An 18,860-nucleotide genomic window follows, 5' to 3' on the forward strand; every position below is an offset into this window, starting at 1 on the left:
TGCCACAGAGCTGCTAAGCCCGTGCGCCGCAACTACTGAGCCTGCACTTCAGAGCCCACGTGCCACAACTGCTGAAGCCCGTGCGCTTAGATTCCGTGCTCTACAACAAAGAGAAGCCACCGCAGTGAGAAGCCCGTGCACCGCAATGAAGAGTAGCCCCTGCTCGCCACAACTAGAGAAAGCCTGCACACAGCAACGAAGTTCCAACACAGCCAATAAATAAATAAATATAAGTAAATTTATTTTTTTTTTAAAAAGGAAAAGGCCAGTAAATTTGGCTACATTAAGAATTTTGACCCTTATACCATATACAAAATCAACTCAAAATGGATTAAAGACTTAAATATAAGACCCGCAATTTAAAAAAATCCTAGAAGAAAACGGGGAATAGCCTCATAGCATTTATCTTGGCAATGATTTCTTGGCTGTGACACCAAAAGCACAGCAATAAAAACAAAAGACAGGTGGGACTGTATCAAACTGAAAAGCTTCTATACACCAAAGGAAGTAAACTATTATAGAGTGAAAAGAGTCTATGGGATGGGAGAAAAATATATACAAACAATATATCAAATAAGGGATTAGTATTCTAAATATATAAGGAGCACCTACAACACAACAACAAAGAAACAAATAATCTGATTTAAAAATGGATAAAAGACCTTAATAGACATTTCCCCAAAGAAGATGTACAAATGGCCAACAGGAATATGAAAAGACACTGAGCATCACTAATCATCAAGCAAATGAAATCAAAATCACAAGGTTGTCACTTCACTTGTTATGATGGCTATTATTAAAAAACAAAACAAAATAACAAGTGCTAGTGAGGATGCGGAGAAATCAGAACGTTGTGCATTGTTGGTAAGAATGTAAAATGGTGTACTATGGAAAACAGTGTGGAGATTCCTCAGAAAACTTAAAATAGAACAACTATGTGATCTAGCAATCCCTCTTTTGGATATTTATCCAAAAGAATTGAAATCAGGGTCTCAAAGAGATATTTGTATTCCCATATTCATTGTAGCAATATGCGTAATTCAAGAAATGGAAACAATGTAAATGTCCATCAGTGGATGAATGGATAATGAAAAGGTGGTATATACATACAATAGAGTATTATATACTTCTTATAAAAGAAGGAAATCCTGTCATAGGCTACAACATGGATGAACTTTGAGGGCATTATGCTGGACCAAATAAGCCAGTCACAGAAGGAGCAATACTGCATGATTCTGATCATAAGAGGTATCTAAAGTAGTCAAACTCTTAGCAGAAGAACATAGAATGGTGGTTGTTGCCAGGGGCTGAAAAGAAGGGGGAAATAAGGAGTTGCTATTTAATGAGTATAGAGTCTCAGTCATGCAAAATGAAAAAGTTCTAGAGATCTTCTGTAAAACAATGTGCATATAGTTAACAGTGCTGTACTGTACACTTAAAATTTTGTTAAGAAGGTAGACTTCATGTTGTGTTTCTTTTTTAACCACAAAAAATAATTACGAACTTTATTAAAATATGCTTTAAAGAAAGTGGAAAGGTAAATCATAGACTCTGAGAAGAGACAGTTCACACAGCCTGCAAATAATTTGTACTAAGAATAAAAAATTCCTCAAACCAATAAAAAGAAGTAAATGCCCCAGGAGAAAAATGGACAAAAGATATGAACGGACATAGTACAGAAGAGGCAGTACATACTGGTAATAATATGAAGAGATGTTCAGCATCGTTAATGACCAGGGAACATAAAACTATAATAAGATAGCATTTAACACACATTTGATGGAAAAAATTTAAAGTTCTGATGATACTAAGTATATATTGATTTACTATTTTCTGACTTGGATATTGCTCTAATCCTTTTACTAAAGCATCTCCATTCATCGCTTGATGGAGTAGATTTTGTCATCAGGTAGCTTTCTTCCCCCAAGAGGGGCTCATTGATTATTCATGTTAAGAATGTTTGCCATTTATATTTGAAGTCCACCTTGGCCAGGTATAGCAAATCATTAATATTAAGTGAGTACAGAATGCAGAAAAAGTATAGAAAAGAGGAATTTTATATAGTTGTATAGGAATTTTGTATAGTTGAGCAAGGAAGCTATTCTTGTAGAACATTTGTTTAAGACTCATAAAGTTAAAGGAGATATTAATGTTAAAGTCATCTTTCTCACTAGTCCGTGTGCTCCCTGAAAAAGGGATGGTACCTGCCACACAGAAGAGTGGATACAAAGAAAAAAGAGAAGTAGGTTGATTGGACCGGAGGGAATTTATTTATTTATTTATTTATTTATTGGCTGCGTCAGGTCCTAGTCGCGGCATGTGGGATCTTTCGTTGTGGCGCACGGGCTTCTCTCTAGTTGTGGTGCGTGGGCTCTGTAGTTGCAGTGCGCGGGGTCAGTAGCTGTGGGATCTTAGTCCCCCAGCCAGGGATCGAACTGGCGTCCTCTGCATTGCAAGATGGATGGATTCTTAACCACTGGACCACCAGGGAAGTCCCCCTGGACTGGAGGGAATTTAAAGCACTGGAGAATACATTTTGAGTTCTAGACATTCCACTAAGATTATATATATAACTTGCCACTTTTTCTTCATATTCTACTGAATCTTTGGGTATGTTATCCATTTGACCCACAATATTTTGAAAAGGAGACTAATTTTTCAGATCTCATAAGTAGATTCATGTTATGATCTTCAGAGATTGTTGATATGACATTTTTCTGAAATATGTATATGTTAAGAAATAAAAGTTCAATAACCTTAATTTTTGGTTCTAAAAAGTTACATCTAATTTTTGGATTTTTCCCCTTACATCCTAAATAATTGCTAGAAATATGTCAATTTTTCTAGCCTTAATTTAAGGTGAGAATATTCAGGTTGCCAACTTTGCTAGGATGGTGCCAAAATAAAGCACTGTAGGTCTTCTTACCTTTCTGGAGGAGGCATATACCTGTATTGTAGCATATGTGTGTTATTTTTCCACTTAAAAGACCTGTGTTCAAATAAATGTTAGAAGTAGGTGCTTGGATTTGAAGGTTCTACATACATTTCAGGAATTAAAAAAAAAAATTATTGTGCGAATTTTCCCATAGACAGAAAAATTCAGAAGAGTGAAACAACACCTAGATTTAACAGATCATTAACATTATAATATATTTTTTCTGGACTATTATAAACTACAGCTATCATAACATTTCAGCCCTTAATATGTCAGTATGAACCTCTTTAAAAAAGACACTTTCTACGTAACTGTAATAACATCTCACTAACAAAATCAACAGTAATTTAAATATATTATCTGATATCCAGCCCACGTTCAGATTTCTTTAGTTACTTTCAGACTGGCTTTTTAAAGTTCGTTTTTTCAAACCAGGATTCATTTGGTTGGATTCCTTTATTCTAGAACGGTTATACCTCCCCTGCCACCTTTTCTCCCACCCTACTTTCACTTGTTGAAGAAACTAAGACAGTAGTCCTGTATACCAGAGTATTATACCTTCTTCTATATTTTGTGTCAAGCTTTACCATGTTTAGTCTCTGAAGTTCCTGTAAGTGTCACAAAATCTGGTTGTTCAACTTCTGTTGATACTAAGATGGGTCCGTATGTTCAGGTTTAGAATTGTTTTTAAAGCAGAGTATATTTACTGGGAAAATATGAAGATTTTTTTGTGAAAATACTTCTGTAACTCTAATGATAACATTTGTGGAGTGCTCGTCATATTCCTCAAAGCACTTAACAGAAATATTTTAAAAGTAATAGTTAATAAATATTTGTTGATTTGTGTTTTAAAGTTTTTATATACTCCTTTCCTTTAGGCTTGTTATCCCTTTCTTGTCTGAAAAGATAAGACAGTTAACTTTCTTTTTTCACTACAGATTTTCAGCTACTGATGTTACAAACAAAATATTGGAACATAGAGTTGAGGAAAAGACTTAAACCAGGTAGGTAAATAATAAAAGTCTAAAGAAACGATACAGGGCTTCCGTGGTGGTGCAGTGGTTAAGAATCTGCCTGCCAATGCAGGGGACACGGGTTCAAGCCCTGGTCCGGGAAGATCCCACATGCCACGGAGCAACTAAGCCCATTCGCCACAACTACTGAGCCTGCACTCTAGAGCCTGCGAGCCACAACTACTGAGCCCGTGTGCCTAGAGTCCGTCCGTGCTCTGCAACAAAGAGAAGCCACTACAATGAGAAGCCCGCACACTGCAACTAAGAGTAGCCCCCACTCGCCCCAACCAGAGAAAGCCCGTGCACAGCAACGAAGACCCAACGCAGCCAAAAATAAAATAAATAAAATAAAATAAAGAAATTTTTAAGAAATAAAAAATAAAAAAAATAAACAATACAGCTACCATTCATTTTTATAAAGGTCATTATTGGGATAATTGACAAAATTGGAAAATGAACTGTAGAATACTATCAACGTTGTTTCCTCAATTTGATAATTGTACCTTGATTATATAGGAATATTCTGAGGTATTTAGGCTGAAAGGGGTGTGATGTATGGCAATCTACTTCCAAATGGTTTAGAAAAAATAAGTGATATGTAATATGAGAGGGCGTTTGGTTAATTTATGGGCTAATAGGAACTCATCTATTGCCAATGTGGAAGTATAAGTTGGTCCAATCTTTCTGGAAAGCATTTTGGCAATTTGTCTCAAGTTTTTAGCTTAGTCCAGCAATCTTACTTTTTTTTCTATAGTAATTGTAGGAACATTACAATAAGATGTATGTATAAGGATATTTATATGAGAGTTTATGAAATTAATGAATTAATGACAAATTGTCAGTAACCTAAATAAGAATATGAGGATGACTAAATAAGTATAATTAAAAACCATGTAAGCATTAAAAATGATAATGTAAATCTATTTATTGGCATGTTTGTAATATGTTTTTAAGTGTCAAAGCTGGCTACTAAACAATATGAGTAGTATTAATCTATTTTGTTTTTCAAAAAAGGTACATATACACAGATACAGGAATACATATACACAGATGATACGAATGTTTGTAATTGATTAGTTAGATGTAATCTTCCTGTCTGTATACATATATTATACATGTACATATATGTGTTTTTATGCACATAGACATTTGGAAAGATGATACTGTATGTTGCCAGGGGTTACTTTTTCATTTGTTTTATTTTATTTTTTTGGCTGCACCGCACGGCTTGCAGGATCTTAGTTCCTGGACCAGGGATCGAACCTGGGCCCTCAGCAGTGGAAGCATGGAGTCTGAACCACTGGCCTACCAGGGAATTCCCTTTTTTTAAAAAAAAATTTGTTTTATTTTATTTTTTTGGCCATGAGTGGTTATTTTATTATTTTTATTTTTTTAATTAATTAATTTATTTATTTTTGGCTGTGTTGGGTCTTTGTTGCTGCTTGTGGGCTTTCTCTAGTTGCGGTGAGCGGGGGCTGCTTTTCATTGCAGTGCGTGGGCTTCTCATTGCGGTGGCTTCTCTTGTTGTGGAGCACGGGCTCTAGGCACGCGGGCTTCAGTAGTTGTGGCACGTGGGCTCTAGAGTGCAGGCTCAGTAGTTGTGGCGCACAGGCTTAGTTGCTCCGCGGCACGTGGGATCTTCCCGGACCAGGGCTCGAACCGGTGTCCCCTCCATTGGCAGGCGGATTCTTAACCACTGTGCCACTAGGGAAGCCCCAAGTGGTTATTTTTTAAAAATAAGTTTATAAGTGATTTTTATACTTTTGTGTTAACTGAGTTTTTCAAAAGAGTATATGTTGCTTTTCTCATTAAAGTTTTGTAAGATAACGCTTCTTATGAAGGTTATGTTTTTGATTTTATTTTGTACCTTTGCAACAGTGTTTGATATGCAATAAAAATAGTGCTATATTTGCTGATAATTCTGTACTAGATTCGAGTACCTGAGTAGTTCTTGTGAGGCTAAATTCAGATTTTGAGCCTTGTTGGTCAGCTGCTTTCATTCTTTTACATGGCCAGAGTCCGTTTCCTTAATGCTCTAATAATTGTCTTACATATGTGTGCTGCTCACATAGCTTAGCTGAAGTACATTATCATTTTTGGAAAACAGAGAACATGTTCTATTAATGACAATTGTTTAGTGCCTTGGGGTATAGAACTTACATGTTTACTTCTGATAGTGGTCAACAACATGTGCTTTTTTAAAAAAAAAATTTATTTATTTATTTATTTTTGGCTGCATTAGGTCTTCGTTGCTGCACGCAGGCTTTCTCTAGTTCTGGCGAGTGGGGGCTACTCTTCATTGTGGTGTGCGGGCTTCTCGTTGCGGTGGCTTTTCTTGTTGCAGAGCATGGGCTCTAGGCGTGCAGGCCTCAGTAGTTGTGGCACATGGGGTCAGTAGTTGTGGCTCATGGGCTCTAGAGCGCAGGCTTCGTAGTTGTGGCGTACGGGCTTAGCTGCTCCGCGGCATGTGGGATCTTCCTGGACCAGGGATCGAACCCGTGTCCCCTGCATTGGCAGGCAGATTCTTAACCACTGCGCCACCAGGGAAGTCCAACAACATGTGCTTTGATAGTAATACTGGTTATTGTTTGTATAGTTTATTTAAATTTTAGCTGTTGATTTTGAGGGCATTTTCTATTATACTTTTATTTTACATCTTGCTTTTCTTTAACAGATTTTTCTTCTATTAGTTAAAAATATGGATCCTGAAGCAGAGGGACCACCAATTATCAAAGTGACTCCTCTTCAACAAATGCTTGCCTCTTGTACTGGAGCTATACTGACATCACTGATGGGTAAAATAATATGTAGATTATGTAACTGAATGAATCATTGATTCCATTTGAGTTTTACTATCTGTGAAATAATGATAATATTATCATTCATGCTTCATCATGATAACATGAAAAGAACCCTGGACAGAGAATCAAGAGACTAGAATTTTAGTCCTTGCTTTGCCATTCTCAGGGTGAATGCACGTTGGGATAGTCCTTATTCTCTTTGAAATTAATTTTCCATCTCTAAAATTAGGGGCTTAGATCAGGAGTTCTTTGAGGTCCCTATCAACATTAAACTTTTATGACTCTATTATCATTTTTTTAATATGGAATAAAATATTAGCATAATGAAAAATACAGAAATTGGACAACGTATAGTAGCAACAAATTCAAATTATATTTTACTTTGCTTTAGTAACAGTGAATTGCTTAAATTCCTCTGGACCACACTTTTCTGTCTTTTTTAATGAATTTCTTGTAGACACAGCCAAATGACATAGGTGATAGTTTAGCGTTTTAATGACTTTAAGTTGGCTCGTGTATTCAAATAAGATAGCAGATGATTAGAAAAAATGTAAACTAATTGCTTTAGAATGTAGTGTCTTTAGGTCAGAATGCTAGGGTTGTAAAGGCTTTAGAGATCTTCTGATGTGACTTCCTCATTCTCAGACGAGGAAATACAGCATGCAAATTAAAACCATTCTCCTTTGCTGCATTGTTCCCAAATGGAGTAACACAATGTGGTAGTAAGGATGATTTATGACTCGCTTACTCAAATTTGCATTATCTATAGTTTTTGTTTGATATAAGTGAATTTAACAGAATAGGAAGACTTACATTGTTTGATTATTGATTACTTGTAATACAGAGTTATTCTCAAATATTTAAATGGACTTTTGGAACTTTCATTCTTTACCTTAGATAACATATTTTCTTATAAATACTAGTGCTAATGGAATTATAGTTGTAGAAATATTATAAATGAGAGTTGAGTACTTGTGAGAGAAGTAATTACATTTTCTCATTGGTACTCTTTAAACAAAATTCAAGTGCAAAAATTAGAATGTTAATACTCAAAACCACTTTAAGATAAATAATCTTACCCATTATGTAGTCATGAGGAAAGTATCATTCGGTGTATTTTGTGTTCTTTGGACAAATGTCTGTACAATTTATAGGTATCACTTGTTAATTGAGATTTATGTATCTTCATAGTGACACCCTTTGATGTTGTTAAAATTCGACTCCAAGCCCAAAACAACCCATTCCCCAAAGGTATGTGTTCTGCTTATCCTGAAAACATTATGTTAGATTTTTAAATGTCGCTGTATTCATTTTTGTTTGAATAATATTCTCTTTTTATTAGTTTTTAAAAATTGATGCCTTTATTCTCATGCAGAAACATTTTCTCATTTCTTAATTGTACATGATGAGGTCTAGGCAGAAAACAAATACAGCTGACCCTTGAACAATGCGGGGGTTAACACTGCCCACTGTCCATATAGTTGTCTGCCTGTAATTTATAGTTGGCCCTCAGTGTCCACAGTTCCTCTGTTTTTGCAGTTCCTCATCCTTGGATTCAACCAACTACAGATTGTGTAGTACTGTAGTATTTACTATTGAAAAAAATCTGCATAAGTAGACCTTCACAGTTCAAACCTGTGTTGTTCAAGGGTCAACTGTCTGTGTGTATGTGTGTGTATAAAACATATAACACTTTTGTGAACCTACTAATTAAAGCAGAGGACAATTTTATATTTGAGTATATGCCTCACAAGTAAGAACAGAATTAAACTTGTAAGGCATCTTAGAATCTAGCTTCCTACTTTAGTCCAAGAGCTGTGCTCATCCTTACAGTATTCATCCAACAGTCATCTAATTGTTGCTTGAATAGTGATAGGAAAGTCATCATTTTGCCAGGCAGCTTGGTTAATTGCTGGACATTATAGCTTATGTGGACTTTGAGAAGAGTAGTTATATGTTTTTATTAGATGGGCAAAAATAGCGATTCCTTGATCAATATTTTGCGGTTTTATAAAGATAATGCTGTTTCAAACATGTTTAAATAGCAGAAAACAGACTGTGAGAAAGCTAGTTTTCTCACAGACATAAATGCCACTCTGTTGAATGCATAGCAGTGAGACAGAATGAACATCAGGCATTGTTTCAGGTGGATGAAAGGATAGATGGATTGTAGGAAGAGACTGAAAAGTAGTTTCCTGTACATTAAAGTTAGACTAATGTGTTATGAAATTGACAGAATTATATATGGTCGAATAGAGAAGACAATTTTGGCAGCAAGAATGAATCCAATAATGGCAAGGATCGTTATTAGAGAAAGTTGTAGTCAGTTAAGAGGGAGCTGACAAATGTCTAGATTGAGCAGTATAAATACAGAGAAAGGGACAAAGCACAGCATTATTTACATGGGTTGAGAAAAACATATTTTTTCAATTGATGTATAACATTGTATTAGTTTTAGGTGTACACTGTAATGATTTCATATATGTATATATTGAAAAATGATTACCACAATAAATTTAGTCAACTTTCATAATCTCACATAGTTAATAAATTTTTTTCCATGTAATGAGATCTTTTAAGATCTACTCTCTTAGCAACTTTCAGATACACATTAGATTTCATAATATATTTTTGTCTGAATTGCCCTTACATACCACAGGGTTTTTTTCTGGTCAAACAGAGAAGACGTACACCCATGCTGTCTTTTCAAAACAGGTTTTCTCCTCTGTCTTCCCTCTCCACTCCCTCAGATAACCGAAAAGAATTTATTTCCGTGTGCATTTGTTGACTGCAGTCCTGAAAACATAATCCACTAATTTACTCAATGGCTTTTTACCACTGTGAGTTTAGAGCCCAGTGCTATGTCATTAAACAAATCAAATTATTTGTTTCATCCTAAAAGGTGAAGACAAAGTTATGTTTTTGTGTAGCCTGCTCAGCGTACTTTCATTTTGTTCATATGTAAAAATAATAGTTTTGTGAAATAATCATTGACTGTTGGAATCTTCTTTGTTAGGAAAATGTTTTTTATATAGTAATGGACTTATGGATCATCTATGTGTCTGTGAAGAGGAAGGCAACAAAGCATGGTATAAGAAGCCAGGACGTTTCCAGGGAACATTGGTAAAGAGATATTATTTATAATCACAGTATGTTTTCTATTCTAATATTTACTCTTTTTTTTTTTTTTTTTAATTTTTTTTATAGCTACTTTATTTATTTATTTATTTATTTATTTTTTGGCTGTGTTGGGTCTTCGGTTCGTGCGAGGGCTTTCTCTAGCTGCGGCAAGTGGGGGCCACTCTTCATCGCGGTGTGGGGACCGCTCTTCATCGCGGCGCGCGGGCCTCTCACTATTGCGGCCCCTCCCGTTGCGGGGCACAGGCTCCAGACGCGCAGGCTCAGCAGTTGTGGCTCACGGGCCCAGCCGCTCCGCGGCATGCGGGATCCTCCCAGACCAGGGCCTGAACCCGTGTCCCCCGCATTAGCAGGCAGACTCCCAACCACTGCGCCACCAGGGAAGCCCTAATATTTACTCTTATATATGAAATATTTAACGATTACAGGAGAGTAAAATGTCCATCAGGTAGTTAGCACACTTATCCACAGTTAAAAAGTAGACATTGAAGCAGGAAAGGGAAAGTACTTTTTTTGCTTTTAATTCTTTGCTAACTTTATTTTCATCTGTTTATGCTTAGGGAGTAGGTTTTTTTTAACTTTTTTATTTTGAGATACTTGCAGATCATATACAATTTTAAGAAAAATATACAGACAGACCCTATGTACCCTTTTTTCAGTTTCCCCCAGTGGTAACGTGACAAGATGAGTACAATATGACCACAGGATATTGACATTGATACAGTGAAGATACAGACAATTCCATCACTGCAAGGATCCTTCCTATTTCCCTTTTATAGCTACATCCACTTCTTAACTCCTGGCAATCACTAATCTGTTTTCTATTAATATAATTTTGTCACTTTAAGAATGTTACATAAATGAAATAACAGAACATTTTGGGTTTGGCACTTTTTGCTTAATTATCTGAAGATTCATTCAAGTTGTTTAATGTATCAATAGTTTGTTCCTTTTTATTACTCACTAGTATTACATGGTATGGATGTACCACAGTTTGTTTTCTGAGTGGTTTCCAGTTTTTGGCTCTGAATAAAACTGCTACATACATTCATTCACAGGTTTTTGTGTGAAAGTAAGTGTAAGAAAAAACTGCTCACGGTTTTTCTCTCTGAACACTCTACTTAGAACACTTCTGAACCGATATGTGGGTTTTTTCCCCATACCAAGCAACTCTCCAGGGGACACAAACTGGGTATTCTACAATTTAACTCAATTCTGACACCATCTACCTGGAGTTAGTGTCAGGTCCCACAGGACTGTTCCCACTTCAGATGCCACTCGCAAGTCCAGGTTGACACCTGTGTTTCTGACTGACTGGCTGTAAATCAGAGGTTCCCAAAGTCTCCTTCTTGGGTTCAGTAATTTGCTAGAAGAGCTCACAGAACTCAGGAAAACAGTTTACTTACTAGATTACTAGTTTATTATGAAAGGTTACAACTCAGGAACAGCCAGGTAGAAGAGATGCACAGGGCAAGACTTGGGGGAAAGGCTGTGGAGCTTCCATGTCCTCTCCAGATGTGTCACTCTCCCAGCACCTCCCTGTGTTCACCAACCTGGAAGCTTCCAAATGCCATTCTTTAGAGATTTTTATGGAGGCTTCATTACATAGACACGATTGATCAAATCACTGGCCCTTGGTGACTGACTCAACCTCCAGTTCTGCCTCCCTTCCCAGAGCCCCTGAGATTGGGGACTGGGGTAGGGTGGGGAGGGTGGGACTAAAAGTTCCAGCCTTCTAGTGAAGTGGTTGGTTCCTCCTGGCAACCAGCCCCCATCCTTTGGTTCTCTAGGGCCTTTCCAAAAATCACCTCATTAACATAAACTTAGGTGTGGTTGAAAGAGGCTTGTTGTGAATAACAAAAGACACTACTTTCACCTCTTATCCTCTGGAGCTATTTCAGGACTGGAACAAAAGACCAAAAATTATCAACAAAAGATGCTTCCTTTGCTCTGTATTAATTAGGAAATTATAAGAGTTTTGGAGCTGTGTGCCAGGAACCATGGATTAAGGCCAAAATGTATATTTCTTATTATTAATCATAATATCACTGTTAGTCTTCATTTCTCTGGGGTAAATGTCCATGGGTGCAGTTGTTGGGTCATATAGTAGTTGCATGTTTAGGGTTTAAGAAACTGCCAACCTGTTTATGAGACTGGTAGGACCATTTTACATTCCCAGTGGCAATGTATGACTGATGTAACGTCTCCACAATCTCACTAGCATTTGGTGTTGTCACTATTTTTATTTTAGCAATTATGATAGGTGTGTAGTAATATCTCATTGTGGTTTTAATTTACATTTCCCTAGTGGTTAGTGATGTTGAAAACCTATTCATATGTTTATTAGCCATCAGTATATCCTCTTCAGTGAAATGGCTCTTCATGTCTTTTGCCCATTTTCTAATTGAACTGTTTGTATTTTTACTGTTAAGTTTTAAATGCTCCTTATACTATCTAGATACGAGTCCTTTGTTGAAGATGTGATTACTAAACATTCTTTCTCACTCTAACTTCCCTTCTTATACTCTTAAACAGGGTCTTTCATGGAGTAAAAGTTATTCATTTTGATGAATTTTGTCAATTTGTCAATTTTTTCTTTATAGATCATGCTTTTGGTGTCAAATCTAATCTAAGAACTCTTTATTTACCCAAAGATCTGAAGATTTTTCTCCTGTTTTTAAAGTCCTTGATCCATTTTGAGTCATTCTTATATAATGTATGGGTTTGAGGTTGAAGTTTGATCCTTTTTGTTTGTTTTAGCATGTGTTTGTCCAGTTGCGTTTGTTGAAAAGGCTATCTTTCCTCCATTAAGATGCCTTTGCACATTGTCAGAAATCACTTGGGCATATCGTGTGGATCTACTTCTAGGTTGTTTATTCTGTAACATTTGTCTGTTACCTACATCAGTACCACACGGTCTTAGCGTAGCTATAGAATAAGTCCTGAAATCAGGTAAACTGATTCCTCCCACTTTATTCTTATTTTTCTTTTTGAAAGTTGTTTTAGCTATTTCCAAAGTTTCTTTGTCTTTGCCTATAAATTTTAGAATAATCTTGTATATACCTACAAAAAATCTTGATGAGATTTTTATAGGAATTGTGTTAAACCTGTATGTCTTATTTGGAGAGAAATGACATCTTTACTGTGTTGAGTGTTCCAGTCTGTTTTTTTTCTAGATATAATTGACATACAGCACTGTATAAGTCTAAGGTGTACAGCATAATGATTTGACTTACATACATCATGAAATGATTTCCAGAATAATCACCATCCATCATCTCACAGATACAAAATTAAAGAAATAGAAAAAACATTTTTTGTGATGAGAACTCTTAGGATTTACTCTGTTAACAACTTCAGTGTATAACATACAGCCGTGTTCATTATCTTTATCATGTTGTACATCATTTATTAGTACTTATTTATCTTATAACTGGAAGTTTGTACCTTTTGGCCTTCATCCAATTCTCCCTTCCCCCCACCCCCCAACTCTGGTAACCACAAATCTCATCTTTTTTATGAGTTTGTTTTTGAAGTATAATTAACCTACAATACTATGTTCCTGTTACACAACATAGTGATTTGATATATTTCTATGCATATCAAAATGATCACCATGATAATTCTAGTTACTGTGTGTCACCATGTAAAAATATTACATAGTTATTGACTGTATTCCTCACAAGATACATTTCATCCCCTTGAATCCTTTACTTTGTAACTGGAAGTTTATACCTCCTAATCTCCCTTACCTATTTCTTTCCTCTCTCTCCTCCCCCTCCCCTCTGGCAACCACCTGTTTGTTCTCTGTATCTATAACTCTGTTTCTGTTTTGTTGTGTTTGTTCATTTGTTTTGTTTTTTTAGATTCCACATATAAGGGAAATGATACAGTATTTGTCTTTCTCTGTCTAACTTATTTCAATTAGCATAATACCCTCTAGGTCCATCCATGTTGTCACACGTGGCAATATTTCATTCTTTTCGATAGCTGAGTAATAGTCCATTATCTATCTGTCTGTCGACCTATCAATAGATAGATAGGTATCTATATCTATATCTCACATTTTCTGTATCCATTCATCTATTTACGTTGCTTTCATATCTTGGTTATTGTAAATAATGCTTCAGTGAACATAGGGTGCATATACCTTTTTGAATTAGTATTTTTGTTTTCTTTGTATATATACCCATGAGTGGAATTGCTGGGTCATATGGTACTTCTATTTAAAGTTTTTTGACGAAACTTCATACTGTTTTCCATTGTGGCTGCACCAATTTACATTCCCACCAACAGTGCATAAGAGTTCCCGTTTCTCCACATCCTTGCCAAAACTTGTTATTTGTTGTCTTTTGGATAATAGCCATTTTTACAGGTGTGAGGTGATATCTCATCGTGGTTTTGATTGGCATTTCCCTGATGATTAGTGATGGTGAGCATCTTTTCATGTGCCTGTTGGCCATCTGTATGTCTTCTTTGGAAAAATATCTGTTTTAGATTCTCTGCCAATTTTTTAAATCAGGTTTTTTGGTTTTTTTGATGTTCAGTTCTATAAGTTCTTTGTATATTTTGGGTATTCACCACCTGTTGGATATATCATTTGCAAATATTTTCTCCGGTTCAGTGGGTAGCCTTTTCGTCTTGTTGATAGTTTTCTTCGCTGTGCAAAATCTTTTTAGTTTGATGTAGTCCCATTTGTTTATTTTTCCTTTTGTTTCCCTTGCCTGAGGAGACATATCCAAAAAAATATTGCAAAGACCAGTGTTGAAGAGCATACTGCCTATGTTTTCTTCTTTTTAAAAAATTATTTATTTATTTTATTTATTTTGGCTGCACCAGGTCTTAGTTGCGGTACGTGGGCTCTTCGTTGTGGCATGTGGGATCTTTAGTTGTGGCATGTGGACTCTTAGCTGCGGCATGTGGGCTTCATAGTTGTGGCATGGGAACTCTTAGTTGCGGCATGCATGTGGGATCTAGTTCCCTGACCAGAGACTGAACCCAGGCCCCCTGCATTGGGAGCACAGAGTCTTACCCACTGCACTACCAGGGAAGTCCCCTGCCTATGTTTTTTTCTATTAAGTTTTTTGGCTTCAGGTCTTAAGTTTAAGTCTTTAATCCATTTTGAATTTTTCTTTTTAATTAATTAATTTATTTTTAGCTGCGTTGAGTCTTCGTTGCTGCATGTGGGCTTTCTCTAGTTGCAGCGAGCGGGGGCTCCTCTTCGTTGTGGTGCATGGGCTTCTCATTTCTCATTGCAGTGGCTTCTCTTATTGTGGAGCACGGGCTCTAGGCGTATGGGTTTCAGTAGTTGTGGCATGCAGGCTTAGTAGTTGTGGCTCGGGCTCTAGAGCACAGGCTCAGTAGTTGTGGTGCATGGGCTTTGTTGCTCCGTGGCATGTGGGATCTTCCTGGAGCAGGGATTGAACCCATGTCCCCTGCATTGGCAGGCGGATTCTTAACCACTGTATCACCAGGGAAGTCCTTGAATTTTTTTTTGTTCATGGTGTGAGAGTAGTCCAGTTTGATTCTTTTGCATGTAGCTGTCCAGTTTTCCCAACACTGTTTATTGAAGAGGCTGTCTTTTCCCCATTGTATATTCTTGCCTCCTTTATTATAGATTAATTGCCCATATAAGTGTGGGTTCATTCCTGGGCTCTCTATTCTATTCCATTGATCTATGTGTCTGTTTTTGTGCCAGTACCATATTGTTTTGATTACTGTAGCCTTATAATATGTTTGGAATCAGGGACAATGATACCTCCAGCTTTGTTGTTCTTTCTCAAGATTGTTTTGATGATTCAGGGTCTTTTGTGTTTCCATACAAATTTTAGAATTATTTGTTCTAGTTCTGTGGAAAATGCCCTTGGTATTTTGATAGGTATTGCATTGAATCTGTAGATTGCCTTCGGTAGTATGATCATTTTAACAGTATTAATTCTTTTTTTTTTTTTTTTTTTTTTAAGTTTTACTTGATTTTATTTATTTATTTATTTATTTTTGGCTGTGTTGGGTCTTCGGTTCGTGCGAGGGCTTTCTCCAGTTGCGGCAAGCGGGGGCCACTCTTCATCGCGGTGCGGGGACCGCTCTTCATCGCGGTGCGCGGGCCTTTCTCTATCGCGGCCCCTCCCGTCGCGGGGCACAGGCTCCAGACGCGCAGGCTCAGCAATTGTGGCTCACGGGCCCAGCCGCTCCGCGGCATGTGGGATCCTCCCAGACCAGGGCTCGAACCCGTGTCCCCTGCATTAGCAGGCAGATTCTCAACCACTGCGCCACCAGGGAAGCCCAATTCTTTTTTTTTTAAATTTATTTTATTTTTTATTTTGGGCTGCATTGGGTCTTTGTTGCTGTGCACGGGCTTTTTCTCTAGTTGCGGTGAGCGGAGGCTACTCTTCATTGCAGTGTGCAGGCTTCTCATTGCGGTGGCTTCTCTTTGTTGTGGAGCATGGGCTCTAGGTGCGCGGGCTTCAGTAGTTGTGGCTCATGGGCTCTAGAGCGCAGGCTCAGTAGTTGTGGCGAATGGGCTTAGTTGCTCCGCGGCATGTGGGATCTTTCTGGTCCAGGGATCGAACCCGTGTCCCCTGCGTTGGCAGGTGGATTGTTAACCACTGCGCCACCAGAGAAGTCCCAACAGTATTAATTCTTCCAATCCAAGAACATCTGTTTGTGTCATCTACAATTTCTTATAATTTTCTGAGTTCAGTATTTTACCTCCTTAGATTTATTCCTAGATATTTTATCCTTTTTGATGTGATTGTGAATGGGATTATTTCCTTAATTTCCCTTTCTGATAGCTTGTTGTTAGTGTATAGAAATGCAACAGATTTCTGTATATTAATTTAGTATCTTGCAATTTTACCAAATTCATTGAGGAACTCTAGTATTTTTCTGCTAGCATCTTTAGGATTTACTATGTATAGTATCATGTCATCTGCAAACAGTGACAGTTTTAACTTCTTCCTTTCCAGTTTGGATTCCTTTTATTTTTCTCTTCTTTGACTGCTGTGGCTAGGACTTCCAAAACTATGTTGAATAAACTATAGTGAATAAAAGTAGTGAGAGTGGGCATCCTTGTCTTGTTCCTGATTTTAGAGGAAATGGTTTCAGCTTTTAACTGTTGAGTATGATGCTAGCTGTGGGCTTGTTGTATATGGCTTTTATTATGTTGAGGTATGTTCCCTCTATAACCATATACCCACTTTGTTGAGAGTTTTTATCATGCATGAATGTTGAGTTTTTTCAGAAGCTTTTTCTGCATCTGTTGAGATGATCATATGGATTTTATTCTTCAGTTTGTTATTGTGGTGTATCATTGATTGATTTATGGATATTGAACCATCCTCGCATCCCTGGGATAAATCCCACTTGATCCTGGTGTATGATCCCTTTTGATCATTGCTTATCATATTGTTGAATTCGGTTTTCTCATACTTTATTGAGGATTTTTGCATCTATGTCATCAGTGATATTGGCCTGTCATTTTCTTTTTTGGTGTGATATCTTTGTCTGGTTTTGGTGTCAGGGCAATGCTGGCCTCATAGAATGAGTTCAGAAGTGTTCCTTCCTGTGCAATTTTTTGGAATAGTTTTGGAAGGATAGGTGTTAACTTTTCTCTAAGTGTTTGGTAGAATTTACCTGTGAAGCCATCTGGTCCTGGACTTTTGTTTGTTGGGAGTTTTTAAATTACTGATTCAGTTTCATTACTGGCATTTCATCTGTTTGTATTTTCTATTTCTTTCTGGTTCATTGTTTGGAGAGTGTACATTTAGGAGTTTTTCCATTTTTTTCTTGGTCATCCATTTTACTGGCATATAGTTGTTCATAGTAATCTATTATGATCCTCTGTATTTCTGCGGTACCAGTTGTAAGATCCCATTTTGATTTATAGGTTTTTGTGTATATATTCCTTTGCTGATGCTTTCTCATTTTTCATTAGTTTCAGACATGTTTGTAAGTGATCATTCAATGATTCATATGTTGACTGTTTTAAAATCTTTGTCAGATAATTCTAATTTCTGTCAGTCTCAGTGTTGGTATCTATTTATTGTCTTTTTTCATTCAGTCTGACATCTTCCTGCTTATTTATTTATTTGCCACGCTGTGCGGCTTGCGGGATCTTAGTTCCCCGACCAGGGATCAAACCCGGGCCCCTGGCAGTGAGAGTGCCAAGTCCTAACCGCTGGACCGCCAGGGAATTCCCTCTTCCTGCTTCTTAAAATGACAAGTGATTTTTTTTTTTTTTTACTGAAACCAGGAAATTTTGAGTATTATGTTATGCAACTCTGAATCTCATTTAAACATTCTATTTAATTGGCCTTTTTGACACTGTTAACTCAGAGGAAGAGGGGTGCCACCCTGTTATGTCTGGGCAGAACTGGAAGTCCAGGTTCCTCACTCAGCCTCCACTGACACATAGAATGTGGGGGAGGGCTCTTTGCTGTTGGACAGTATGGTCTGAATGTTTGTGTCCCCCGCAAATTCATATGCTGAAATCCTTATGCCTGATGCAGTTGTTTTAGGAGGTGGAGCCTTTGGGAGTTGATTAGGCCATGAGGGCAGAGACCTCATGAGATTAATGCCCTTAGTAAAGAGACCCCAGAGAGCTCCCTTGCCCCTTCTGCCTTGTGAGGACACAGTGAGAAGTCTGAGATCCAGAAGAGGACCCTCATTTGACCTTGCCAGCACCCTGATCTTGGACTTCCAGCCTTGAGAACTGTGAGAAATCAATTTATGTTGTTCATAAGCTATCCAGTCTGTGGTGTTTTGTTAAGCAGCCTCAACAGACTAAGACAGTGGGAGTGGAATTTCTGACTCCCCTTGCGATTTCCACTGCCACTGGTGGGGGGTAGTCTCATTACTGTCAGGTGATGGTAAAAGTCCTGACTCTCCACTACTCCTTCTCTGATACCACTGTAAGAACCCTTAGCATGTTCATCATTGTTATTTAAAAATCCCCAGTCTGATCCTTCCAAGATC

At 37.3% G+C, this 18,860-nt stretch overlaps 1 protein-coding gene across 2 annotated transcripts in view; it reads left to right on the forward strand.

The window, feature by feature from the left end:
• Positions 1–18,860, forward strand: part of SLC25A40 (solute carrier family 25 member 40) — a 54,557-nt gene that overhangs the window by 13,063 nt on the left and 22,634 nt on the right. Inside the window, exons 2-5 of one of the 2 annotated variants that reach the window (XM_007170306.2) lie at positions 3,874–3,939; positions 6,623–6,743; positions 7,941–8,000; positions 9,766–9,872. In XM_007170306.2, the coding sequence (XP_007170368.1) occupies positions 6,647–6,743; positions 7,941–8,000; positions 9,766–9,872 (264 nt within the window). In that variant the 5' untranslated portion in view covers positions 3,874–3,939; positions 6,623–6,646. The remainder of the gene's footprint in view (positions 1–3,873; positions 3,940–6,622; positions 6,744–7,940; positions 8,001–9,765; positions 9,873–18,860) is intronic. The other variant, XM_057549888.1, reaches the window with a different exon arrangement.

This window comes from Balaenoptera acutorostrata, chromosome 7 (assembly GCF_949987535.1).
Source record: "Balaenoptera acutorostrata chromosome 7, mBalAcu1.1, whole genome shotgun sequence".
In the NCBI taxonomy this organism is placed as follows: domain Eukaryota; kingdom Metazoa; phylum Chordata; class Mammalia; order Artiodactyla; family Balaenopteridae; genus Balaenoptera; species Balaenoptera acutorostrata.